The sequence below is a fragment of the Diadema setosum genome, chromosome 15 (assembly GCF_964275005.1).
Source record: "Diadema setosum chromosome 15, eeDiaSeto1, whole genome shotgun sequence".
Taxonomy (NCBI): Eukaryota; Metazoa; Echinodermata; class Echinoidea; order Diadematoida; family Diadematidae; genus Diadema; species Diadema setosum.
Window position 1 is genome coordinate 22,793,868 of NC_092699.1, and position 13,777 is coordinate 22,807,644.

General features: G+C 40.8%; 1 protein-coding gene across 1 annotated transcript in view; it reads left to right on the top strand.

Moving 5' to 3' along the window:
* LOC140239079 (protein kinase C iota type-like) overlaps nucleotides 1–13,777 on the top strand; it is a 126,745-nt gene that overhangs the window by 68,966 nt on the left and 44,002 nt on the right. Inside the window, exons 3-4 of the mRNA XM_072318976.1 lie at nucleotides 249–370; nucleotides 5,155–5,244. Of these exons, the coding sequence (XP_072175077.1) occupies nucleotides 249–370; nucleotides 5,155–5,244 (212 nt within the window). The remainder of the gene's footprint in view (nucleotides 1–248; nucleotides 371–5,154; nucleotides 5,245–13,777) is intronic.

A 13,777-nucleotide genomic window follows, 5' to 3' on the forward strand; every position in this document is an offset into this window, starting at 1 on the left:
GTTAAAGGGTTTTTCACTCAGTGATTGGTGTGTTAAGTTCACTGTTACCTTCAAAGCTTTCCTATCTATTTAGTTCATCATTCATGCGTAAAGAAATCCACAAATATCTTGGAAGTCCCTAGCCAAGGCAGGAACACCTGAATGGTCCTGATTCACCATGATGCCAGAATAACTCCCCTATTGCTCCACATCTGACTCCCCATTAATCCACCATTTTTTCTTGATCTCCCATTTTTCCCACATTGCAGGACCATCCTGTGCATTCGAGTCGACCCCAACATCACCCTCGAAGATTTCCTGGTGGACATGAGGAACATCTGCAACTTCCCAGAGCACAAGCACTTCACAGTCAAGTGGCTCGATGAAGAAGGTAAAGATTTTATTCTTGGTTTGTTTGTTTTTTAATTTGAATGCCTCATTTGGATGTTCTGCAAATATGGTCGACACCAACTGATAGAAAGGGGATGTGTCAGTCATAAGAAGTGCACATTCTTCATGTGCGAGCTGTGTATCTTTATCAGAGCCAGCGTGAAAAGAGTAGTCCAGCATTTTCGAGCGTGACGCAAATTTGCCATTTTTTATCTGGACTTTAATGTAGAATATATCGCATCATGTAGAATCACTGTTCTCTATTCCAGATTGCATTTGGGAGCGTAAAAAATGCTACCTTTTTACATACCTTGAATTAGAGAGGCAGTGTTGTCATCGAGCAGGGTCTTGACTCCACCTCTTTCTACCTTGTCGGGTAAATACGCTACACACCATTTCCAATCTCGTGGCTGCAATCTGTGGGTCATATAGCCATGCATATTAGAATATGGATCTCCTCCCCCACCCCCCTGCCCCAATTCTCATTTCCAACCCCAACTGAAAAGTTGCAAGACCCCTGTATACCCACTATGGAGCCCCTCACCCTCTTCTCATTTGTGTTGGGATTTAGTATACTAATCTCCGCTGACCTTTTGGTAAAATGTGAGTTAATCAAAAAGAAGGAAGTACCTCATTCCCTCTACCCTATTTCCATGCCCCTCCCCCTTCTTGTCATTCTTGCATGGGTGTGTTCACACTCGCCAGTTTTGCGCAACGCCAGACCCAAATATGTCCAACCAAACAGCAGTTGTACGGAAGGCTCCTTTTAAGTGTTCTCATGGAATGAGGGTTTCTGTTTGGTGAGGGTTTGGGCTTTTGTGTGTGTGTGTTGTTTCATTTTGGTTTTGGTGTTTCTTTTGAAGAATTGAATAGCTGAAAGTTTGTTTGTGTGTTTGTTTTTAAAAAGAGCATGTAGCGATAGTTTTGCAGCAATTTGCAGTCACTTTGAAATGTAGCCAAGAGCATCCACACCCATTGGAAATTAAAATCAGGGTAGCATATATTAGAAACTTGAAGCATTGAAGATTGCTTCCTGCTCTGTTCTCTCATAAAACTTAAAGTAGGCATAATTCCTGGTCACATATATGTCTACTCTGGTTGCTCTACCCCAGTAATTATCCCTGTATAGAGGCTGGGTCTTTGTGATGATGCACTCTCTCTACTACGTTTATTAGTGCAATTGAAAGTTCATGGGATAGACGGTAGCCATTAAAAAGCATATAAATGCCCTTGTGCATCTACTAGCCTACCTGCACAGGTAAGTGCTTTATACGGAGTACAGTCCCTGTGTCTTATATTGCCGCAAATTTCCTGAGTTGACTGATATTTTCGCAACTAACAAGTTGCGAAAATATTGCCTTCTGCAACACAAATGCGATGTTTAATTGTCTCCAATTTGAAAAATCACTAAGTTTTCTTCTGAAAAGGAATGAAACTCGTTTCTCATGCCACCACTGTGGTTCTCTATTATGAATTTTAATAGTTTGTGCCACAAGTTTTAGTTCATGAAATCTTAAACTTGTGAAATATACATTCCTATGCAGCACTCATTGTACACTCATCTGTTGAGTATACTTGAGTTGAGTATTTGATACTTGTGATATAAGCCTTCATCAAATTTTGGATCTTGGTCAGTGGGATTGCTGGCTAAACAGAACATGTAACTCTCAGCTGTTCTGCAGATGTTAAATAATATAGGCATATTCATGTTGCATAGCTACAATTAAATATTGAGCTTGTATTCTTGCCCTTTAAACTGCATAAATTTCGAGTAAGCATTGAACTTTGCAATTCACAGTGGAATATTGTGATTGATCTTTAAGTTAAGCACAGGGCATCCTGTGCTATCAGGCAGAAATGTATAGATTCTTTTGAAAACAATAAAGCAAAACAAAACTTAAATTGTTGTACGCATGCAAGCTTATGTTGTTCTGCGTGTGTCTCGCACACCATGTCCTATTCAACACACCCTGAATGGGTCAATGCATGCCTATTCTTTTCACAGGAAATAACCAGTTCCATGTGAGAAGTTAGTTGACCCTGATTGTCCCATGAAACAACCCGCTGAACAAGGCTGCATGAGTTTGCCACTCCCACAGGCCAGGAGCAGAATGTAGTCTTTATTTTTTGTTCCTCCAGACCTAATAAATTGTTAAAGTTTTCAAAGACCAAATTCTGCCCATATGTTGTTTGTACATTTGGGTCAGTTCAAGAAACCTTTAGTAGTTCATCAAACAGTATGAAGTGTCCAAAGTGATTTTGCATTTCTCTCCTTGTGTTTGTTTGTTTGTCATATGATTTATATCAATCAAACTTTTTTTGAGAGACAGAAAAGGTAGAATACAGTATTTCAAGATTTGTTTAAATTAGAAAACTAGAATTGCTCCTGATACTTTCAGATATTCCTGGAAATACTCCCCCCCCCCCCCCACATCATATAAGTTCAGTAACCTGATGTTACTTTTGTTCATCATGGCTAAAGTCTCACAGGATAATCTTAATGATTAAAGTCTAAAATTGAACCACACTGAACCATTCCGAGGGTGCGAGGTTCACTACTGATATCTGCAGTATAGAACTGTGCATTATCAAATAAGAATCTTTGGTCTTATCTCTTGACCGATAGGCCACAATTCGTGCACGTTTCATTTCAAAGAGAGGCGAAAGAATGTCTATGGACTTTGTAGGGAATAAATTACCAATTATTTAGCCTTCTGATAAGCCTAGGTTACCCTCAAACTAGTAGCTGGGACTCACTGCATCTGAAATATCAAACAGGAATGGGTGGGGTGGATGTTGGAGATGTAACCAAGTTTGGCATAGATTGCAAGGGGGGGGGGGGTAATTTGTAAAGACAGCACACAATTCTCAAAGCATTTGAGAGTCGTGACATATGTGTAGAGGTGATGATGAAGATTAAAACCTTTGGCTATTGAAGATTAATTAGTGTCTGAAACTTTGGTGGTGTGGTATCATTCTTGATATCCAATTGTGAAGTGGTGTTTATAGACCTTCCTCGTGTTCAACATCAATCTTCTCCATTCTGGGAATGTTGGCTGGTAGTTTCAAGTCTTTGCCTGAAACATGAGTTTGTGTACTTGCCCACAAATTTACTATAGGTTTTTCCTTTTGATAGCTAGAGTACCATGCATTTTTTTTTTCACTTTCCCGGCATCATTTGTAACCCATTGGGTAAACATGTTATGTAGAAATATAGAGTCTGTTCAGTTTCTGTCCAGTTGTTGTTGTTGTTGTTTCCAATTGATCTATTTTCAGAGAATACATGCAGTATAATGTTGAAATGGAAGCAAAGTTGATAATGATACTGCTTCATTCACCTCCAGAATTTGCGCCCAGAATATCTAATGTGTAGTGACCTAGTACTGATATCAGATTTTGCCGTGGTTCACGTTATGGCCAACAGTTGAAAATAATGAATTTTAGAATTGGTTTATCAAGATTTTCTGCCTTGTTTTGCATTGCTCATACTTGTAGGGGTGTGAAATTTTCAGACATCGTGCAGTATAAATCAACAGTGGTTGGAATGCGCATCCTATTTATCCCTTTGTTGGATGTCCCGTACTGTCTATAAAGTTCATTCCAAGGCAAACCACAAAGTGTGTATTCTTGATGGCATACCAGTAAACCAGCCATCGATTCAATGACCGTATTGTAGGCAGGAAACTTCATTAGAATTTTGTTTGATTTTGATTTTTTGTGTATCTTCTGCCTTGAGTGGGTGTTTTCTTTCAAGGCCTGTATACACAATAGCAATAATTGTCACTATGGCTTTTTTATATGCATAACGCGTGCATTCTGTTTTTTTGGGGGAAAAAAAGTTTCTGAAAGGGTTATATAGTGGCAAAGTGATCCTTATTCTAAGTGTTTATCAGCGATAGTATGGTAATATACAATACATACAAGGAAATAGGGGAACTGATTCATTGCCTCTGTAGGAAGTGGTCAGGATTGCAACTGTACGTCAAAAGTGTTACTTTTTATTTATTACTGTAAAAGTGGAAATTTTTGCGGTGTTGAAATTTTCGCGCATTTCGTGCAAACAGAAACTAGCACGAAAATAAAAGCATGCAAATGTGTTTGCTTGCCATACGTTCCTGTACTTGGTGTCTTGATTCCACGGAATTAAAAACACACAAAATTCTTTTAACCTGGCCAAGCGCGAAAAATTAGTCGCACGAAAATATCCACTTTTACAGTAATTCTTTTTCTGCAAATGTCTGATATTAAAGTTTATCATGCAGGATATTTCTTGTCCATTTTTTTGATACATGTATGAGCATGGTAGAACTTTTTCAATTTATAAGTAAATGAGCATATTAATTGTGCTTCATATTGAGTAATCTTTTTCAAATGTTCAGTAATAGCAATTGTTTTAGCATTAAGTGTTTTGTTATTTTGATAATACATATAGTGTGAAGTACAATGCTGATTCTCTTTTCATTCAATGAATTAATAAAGAGATCAGTTATATGTTTCACATCCACAGAACTGTGACATTGAAGTTCCACTGACATAATGTACCAAGTGTCGCTGGTATTAATGGCAGAATTAAATTAGATATTAGATTTGACATAGCTTGCCATATTGACGTCATTTGCCTATCAGAATTATTGTCAGCCATCATGCTCGACAATTTTAGTATTTTGATGTCAATTCTGTGATATGAAAATGATTTCACCCATTAATGATAATATGGAATGCGATGAAGCCATACTTGGATGATTTGAAAAAAGTGATGTGATTATCGTTTTTATCCCTCCGCAGGTGATCCGTGTACAATATCTTCACAGGAAGAACTAGAAGAGGCCATCAGACTCTATGAAATCAACAAGGACTCCAACATCAACATCCATGGTAAGAGTCGTTGGCAGGGTTTTTCACAGGTAGTGTTTCGTGCACCATCCCCATTTTGGTGCCAGAGACATCTTGATTCTGCCTGAGAAGTTTATCTCAAAATTCAGTCTAGTTCCCTTTCCTTGTTGGTGTGTGTGTGTTGGGGGGGGGGGGGGTTCTTCTCTGGATACATTTTCTTCTTCCTTTCCCTCGTATCTTATTCTGTGCCATCTTTATTTTTTAGGGGGGTTTTTTGTCAGCATTGTCATTTATAGAATGCACAGTATGCATCATTAGTACATACATCCTTTTGTATAGCCTTCATACTTGTATTGATAGTCGTGACAGGGATTGAAATGTTCACTCTGTCAGAGGCTTGCGTCTTTCAAGTATTTCTTCTGTCAAACAAAAGGTACCGTAAATATCACTCTTTGTATGTGTTTGTGTATGTGAGTATGTGTGCATGAATGTGTGTATGTATGTGTGTATGTATGTGTCTGTCGTTCTGTCTATGTGTGTGTTATAGCTTGCCTTTGCTCTCCAACTATATCTTCTTCTATCTCCTGGTCTTCATTTCTCCTTTCTTCCCGGCTGCATCTCCCGTTTCTCCACTCCGTGTGTGTGTATACACTTCGGAAGATGAATGTATATTTCTGACGTTAGCTCATGAATCAAATATCCACTCCATTGCACAAGGGGCCTCGAAAGAAAGAAAGAAAAAAAAAAATGAACGCGAGGCGGGTGCCAGGCATGGCGTGGTGGTGAAACGCAACGTGCCCGTTGGAAAACGCACCAGCTGTCTGCGTGGATCACGAGGCAGCTTCTATCTCCTGACACTTCCTAAATGACATGCCATTGCTCTGCATGCCGTGATGGTGCCTTTCTCACGTATCCGAGGCATTAAAAGGACAAAATGAGGTTTGAGCTGAGCTAAATCCATGGTGTGGGCTCGATGAATCCATTTTGCTTTACAGATCGTCTCTGCTGGTAAAGGGTAGTTTAGTCCATGGACATTTGATGTGTTTATGACATTCTCTGGGTAGCCTGCACCTTTTTTGACAAATTAATGTCAATGCCCTCCAAATTCAGTATCCAATATGGCTGTTTTCCGTCTGAAAAATATAAATCAGAAACAATTCGCAGGAAGAAACTTTTGCGAATTGGAGCAGACGGCCTTTTTTTTTTTTTTTGCAGGATGAAACCTTTACAAATCGTCACTGACATTCAATGCATTGTGTAGACAAGTGATTTTGCGTGTAATTTACTTTTGCGAATCTTGGCGCCTTGCAAAATTCGCCAAAGTTTCATGCAAGCAAAACATTTCTGGTTTTACAGTACAGTGCTTACCATTGCTGTCCAAATTGTGAATGTAGTACTAGTAATAGGTAGGCTGGCCACCCACATTTGAAATGAATTCAAATGCATTACAATGTGTATGTTAAAATGAAAACGGGCACAAATCTTTTAAATATGAGCATCAAACGTGGAAACTTGTATTTCCTCAAACCCGTAGAATGGAAGAAATTGGACACCATGGAGGAGTACTTTAAAGGGATGGTACAGTATTGGTGGAGATGAGAATTGGGCTTCAAACTTTTTGTGAGATACCAAGAAAACACTTATGAAATAGTACAGGGCACACCATTTTAAGGGGAATTCAAAGTTTATATGATAAAAATCGGGTTTGGAATGAAGATGGTTTTTTAGCACTCCATGCTTGGATTGGCTTGGAATGCAAAATATGTTGAGTCAGTCAAAATATCAACAATTGAGCAAACATTTCTGAATGGCATTTCCAGTTTGTCAGCCCCATTCAGAATTTGCATGGTGATACAGATACTGAGCACATTTGTGTTTGCATTATTTCGAGAAGGTGTGGGATTAATTCATTGGTGTGGCATTTATTTTTCCATTTGCATCATCTGAATTGCACTTCCAGAGATAGACACTTACATGGTTTTGCACCGATGTGAGTTGTACATTCACTTATTGCACTCAAAAAGATGGTCACACTTTGTCAAAACACCACCTGCGCAAGAGTTAGTTTTGATGGACACCGGTCTCTGAAGATACACCCATCATGGGCAATGAGATGGATTGCAGAGTAAACACGATGTATTTTTGGAGTGGGCCTCTAGTTTGTAGCTTTCCCTCAGCAACGAAATTCTATCCTTGGGAGTACAGCGTACTTTGCCGGTGCCTGCTGCTAATGTCGTGAATAAATTTCTGCCCTGTTTTGATGGCGAAGTACTCCATCACACCTTGATATTTGTCAGCTTTCTCCTCCAACTAACCCCTTCCTCTCCCCCCCCCCCCAAAAAAAAAGAGGAAACAGAAAAATTCCCTCACTCTAATGGCCATCATAAACTCACTTTCTGCATATTTCACAGCATACTGAGCTCGCATATCATACATACCTATAGGCCAGCCGCTGCTGGTTGTGCGCTGTAGAGCACCGTGCCATGGACGTGCAGGGAATACATGTTACCAAGTAGCCTTAAAGGCATTCATCAGATTTTGCAGCATGGCTCCCAAAAAGGGGAAAAAACATCAAACAACAAAGAGACAGACAAAACACGGGGGTTTAGGTGTGTAATGTCTGATATTGTATGAAAAGCTTTGAGAATACTACTGTGGCATGCTTTATCTATAGACCCTCAGGGTAATCCTTGACACATTTAGTTAAAGAATATTCAAAAGGTGAAAGAAAGCTTGCAGTTGTTGCTGTATAATGCATGATTTATACTTTTTCTAACTGTATATTTGTATTATCTTTTGATACAATGTGGGAATAGCTTACACACTGTACACTAGCCAGTTTGGCAGTGACAGTCATTTGATGGTCAATTATTCCCTCCTTAAATTTCTCCTTTACGATCGTGTCCTTTTACCTACATGTATGTTGCTTACTCCTACATAAAATAAGTGAATTCTCAATGTTTATGATTATGAATAATGGGTATGAATCTCAGGTAGTAGGTAACAGTCCTCTGACAAATTAGATTCTTTTTTTTGGGGGGGGCAATAGGATTAAATGTTTCTGTGATCATCTGTCGAAGAACAACTATAAAGAGAGGGCTGATGTAAGATGACTAAAGGAATGATATTAGAAGACTAACACGCTGAAGGAAAGAAAGAAAAACTGAAATAGGAGGAAAATATTAACTGAACAGGATTTCCTTGGGCAAATACACTCAAGGAGAGATTTCCACCTTGTAATCTGAGCTCCCACAGCTTTGGCAGCGTGGCTATATGAATTCATGACTGGTACGGGCATTTTAGGCTACCACAAGGTTTTTTCAAGTGTGTATTTCGCTGAATGAAGGCAGCCACGTGGAGACTTTAAGGGGGGTAAGGGGCTGGAAATTAGAAGTGCAAGAAGAAGAGACAGAAATGTAATCATAAATCCAATTCCAGTGACAACCAATCAAGCGAGGCCCCCCAATATCCGCTGGATATTGGCTACGTAGGTTGAGTGAGCAAGTGTGCATTCATCTATGTACAGCGAGCTATGACTTCATTTTATAACTAGTCTTGGTTTCAGACAGACATGTGTATTTTTTTTTAAAGCAATTATTGCAAGACTGGATGTGGGTATCAAGAACCCAGAGATGACATGTATTGAAAGCATAGCACAGAAGTAGAAGCCCTCAGAATAATAGAGTTAGTCGTTGTCAAGGCCTCCAATAATTTGATGCACATCAGGAATTGATGGCCTGATTTCTCATCCGCAGATTCGTGTCGTTTTCTCGTTCCACAGTCACGTTATGGCTGTCTTCAGAGCCACGATACATGCCACATCATAGCAGATGCATCAAAACCAATGTTAGCAAAGCAAACTATCAGTCAGCGAGTTGCTCCCTTTTGGATATTTTTGCAAGGGTTTGCTGTCTTCCTATAGATTGGCCATAGCCTACACCTGTGTGAATTGACTGTTTTAGTCGTTGATTTTGTGAGAATTACACCTCCCCTCTAGCATCTGTGTCCTCTCTCTCTCGCTTTCTGTATCCCCTCGTCATGCCAACTTAACATGCCTTGAATGACACGTGGGTCGAGAGAGATAAAGTGGAAGGGTAGAGTGCGTGTCAAAGAGTTAGCCTCGGCACCACACACTCTCTTGCCTCGTTCGCCCGGCTGAAGTGTCAGAACCGAGTTTGCAGATGGGGGAAAATATGGCGGGTCTTGCCCGCTCTTCACGTGGAGTGTTCGGCATTCATTACCGGCACAAGAGGCAACCGTTGTAGCAATCCACAGTGGTGTTGTGTGGGAGAAATGGCATAGCAAATAGACAGTACAAACAATATGCATGGAATGCACCTTATTGTTAAATGAAATCAAGGACAGGATTTGAGCCACACTGCTGTGTAATAGCTACTATCCTAGCTTCACTAATAATATTAGCAAGATAATTTTATAGTCTGAGAATTTCTGTGCATTCCATATTCTTTGAAGAACTTGGGATTTAAGGTCATTCTGCTTCCGTGGTAATAGAATCATATTCTGTATGTGCCATATCTCTTGAAAGGACATATTTTTGATGTTTTGAAGGATGTGCTTGTTTGCTAATAAGGTCTGAAAACCACAACTAAACCTCGCCCCTACAGCACTGCTGACTGCTTTTTCGATAACACAATTCCCTGGGTCTGCCAATGCTTGCTAAGGTGTGTGAGTCCACAGTCGCCTCAGTGTGCTGGCGTTGAGTGCATAGTGGGTGCCCTTATGTGTGCGCATGTGTGTTATGTGACTGTGCAGCTGGGTGCGTGTGTGAGGAATGCCTTCCTTGTGCATGCCCCAAGAGCCTGTGGACTGCCAAATAGCAGAGTACACTGTGCGCTGACACATGGGGCTACAAACACCAGGTTGTAACCACCTCCTTCCAAAGACTCTGTTCCGGCATCTATGGTGCGTGCTACCGCCGCCGCTGCCAGCATGATCGAGCCCCCCTCCTCCCGCGGACATCTTTTTTTCCAGGGTTTAGCGAGATCAGGACCGGGATGCGGAGTAGTCGGGCACCCCTGGCGCACGCCGATTAACCCATCTTCCATTTTGGTAAGAACCAGTATAGCTCTGCACGGCAAGTCGAGCCCATTTGCCTAGAGATTTATAGCAGGTTACCATGATGATAGCTGCTACTGCAAGAATGTGAGATGTGTACATTAGCTTGCTTCAGTCAGTCTGCATACATTTATCTTCTTATGTTTGATCTTTTTTTTTTTTTTCTTCCTTCAGTGTGCAATGAGAATGAAGGCAGTGGTAGTGTATGAATGTCTCTGATACGTGACCCTGTGAGTTTATGCTACCATTAAGGGGCCCATTTGTGTAATAGTTGTGTATGAAGCTTACGTCTGTCGTATTCCCACAGCAAATAGCTCGGCCACCCTAGCATATCGTGCCCGAGCTATCTTATGGTAGGCTCTTTTTTGCTTTTTTGCTTTTTTGCCTTGTGTGGCTCTGTTTGTATAAACTGGGAGTTTTATTTGTTCAAAAGCCTTGTAGCGATTGGAGAATGCAGAATTGTGATAAAAATAGGTGGGGTTTTTTTTTTCTCTCTCTTTTTCACTTTATCTCTCCCTCTCTCTCCTATCCCCCCCCCCCCCCCCAGTAGCGGCATATTTTGCATATAATGTACGGTCATCCATGGTGTGGTGTGTGATTCAGCGGGTTATGTAAGGAATTAAAAGCAATCCCCTTAAATCCCTCCACTCCCGAGTATAGGGTTTAGGAATGCTATACTGCATTGCTATTTCGTACAGAATCACTGCAGTCTGGTTAGAATGTTTGTTCTGTATATTATGCAGGAAAACTGCCAGACTTGTCTTAATGCTAAGAGCATTTTATAGTACTTTTTTTATTTCTAATGATGTGAAAACCATTTTGTAATAGGTTTGAAATTTTGAAGAAAAGTGCTCTGCTTTCTATGAAAGCATGTGCTTCAGATCCATTGGTAGAGCCATTAAAAAAAAAATACATTGATTCACTAGAGTCATATTAAATAGATTTAAGATTTTTTCGACATTGATTGGCATAATGTTTATTTACACTACAGATTCAACTGTTTTGAAACATATACTCAGTCTTTGTTTTTTTCTGTGAGGAAATTACGCCATGCAAACTGCATGATTGGGGCATGCCTACTGGCTGTAGGAAACAACATGGGGGAGCATTTACAAGAGGTTGGCCAGCTACAGCTACAAAAAGACAAGCTTTGCTCATGAACCTTGGCATGGCTTGATGTGATTAAAACCCGCTTCATAGGCAATGATGTAGAGAGAGGGGGGGGGGCAGGGAGATAGAGGGGAAGAGGGAGGGGAGAGGAAGAAAGTAAAAGGGCGCCTCCCCGAAGTGCAGGTCCTGTTGCGAGGCAAGCCATGCACAAGACATAAGCCAAACTCGAGTAATCCGTTAGAAAATTGACGGTCCAAGATGGGTCTCAGGAACTCATTCCCGTGTCAGATGAAAGGCTCAACCCCCAACAGTAGACAATATTAGGAGTTCCCCTGTAATAGCACCCTTCACTATCTGGTGGCAATGATTTCTTCTCTTCCGTAGTTGCAACTTTCTCTCTTTCTTATTACTTTCTTTGCTTCCTTCTTTCTTTCTTTCTCACAACTCTGTCAGTAGGTTTGCCTTCTTTCAGCATTCTTGTCTTCTTTTTTGCTTTCTCTCTTCCATTCTCATATACTGTAAAACATGATATTTTTGCGGCATGAAATTTTCATGAACTGGAGCCGATGGCCCTTTTCGCGGCATGAAATTTTTGCGAGTTGCTTCTACCATTCAATGCATAAAGTGTAGACAAGAACTTTTGCATGCATTTTTATTTCGCAAATCTTGGCTCTCGCGAAATTCGCGAAATTAAAATGCACGCGAACATTCCTCGTGTTACAGTATATCTATCTTTCTCACTTTCTTCTTGGTTCATCTGGGGCCCGTTTCATAAAACTTGTCATCAGTGACAACTGCCACATTTCTATGACAAATTTGCTCTCAGCCAATCAGATGCAAGGATTTCAGTAGCTTGTCACATCTATGACAATTTGTCACTGATGACAAGTTTTATGAAACGGGCCTCAGGTTAGAGATGGGGACCGTTTGTTGCTCTTCATAACTTGTACCTATTTTCCATTCAATTTGATAATCATTTGCATTCATGCTAACCTTTGCTGGACCGTGAACTCGAAATGGCACTGTCATCGCATGGCAACAGGTCAGCCATGAAGATGTCCAAGCTAACTTGAAAATTTTCAGGCTAAAACAGTGATCACATGATATAGAGCTCAAGTGACATGATTACGTCTGTATTTGATTGTTATGACATGACTAGTTCTCACTGTGATTCCTCTTTCCTCTTCCTTGCTATTCCATTTTTCTGTGAGATTTCTGAGGTGGAAAGCTTCCCTTCAACACGATGAATATTTTAAGATGGTTTCCCCGATTCGCCCCGTGGGGTGCGAAGTGACGGGGATGTTCATGCGTGGAGGGCCCTATTCCCCAGACTCAACAACTCTGGCTTATGATGAATAATATCATGATCCCAGCTACCGATGGAAGGCGAGAAATAATTAATGCTCGCAGTGTCGGGGGCGGGGGTGGTAGTGGGGTAGCCATCCAGCCATTGGGCTGATGTTTCAGACACGTTGCTGAGGGCGAAACTTATCGGGGTAGTCCGCAATTACTTTGTAGTAGGCAGTGTAATATTGTTAATATCCACTGCCTTTCTTAATTTAGATCCCCACCCCCCAGCAAAATTTCTCTGCATCAAAAGCGATAAATCTTTCCACCAGAATCAAGTCATTTGTTTGCCCATAAAACTGGCCTGCCAGCATTGTATATTTGCTTGCCACCAGCAGATCTAGCTTTCACATCTCACCTAGATTGCTTATGAAATCCGAACTCTGAATTCCTTGTGGTTGAAGTGCGTGTTAAATGCTTTTACGTTGTGAGATATGACACCCACATCCACTGTGTTAATTCAGTCATCTAAGAAAGATATGAAGTTAACAGGCATGGCTCCATAACCAGGAGTATTATTATCAACATTCTTCTGGCTATCATATGCCTACATCATCTATTTTTTTCTGACTCTTCCTCGTCTTTGCTCAATTACTTGCATCAACCTGTGTTGTGTAATAATGAAGAGATGTTATATACTATCAGATAGAGGAATAAGCATTTGGGGGGGGGGGGGGTGTAGAGAAGTTGCCCCGCCCGCTTTTTCTTGGCTCTACCGATGTACCCTGGAGCTGTGCATATCTTCCCTAGTCTGATTTCACAGACTTAATTCCTTCCCCATTCCATTTTTTCTTCCTCCTTCACAATTATTTTGTGTTAAAGCAGATAGTCACTGTGACTAAGCTTGTAGTCTATGAGCTGCTATAGCAGGGTCTCTCTCTCTTCCTCTCCCCCACCCTCTCTCCCCTCCCCCCCCCCCTCTCTCCCCTCCCCCCCCCCCCTCACCTTTCTTTCTTTCTCTGCTGTCAAAATTCATCACGCAGCATCATAACAAATATTTCCAACTGTACTGATTCTGTCTGGATATAGATGCTACCAGTGT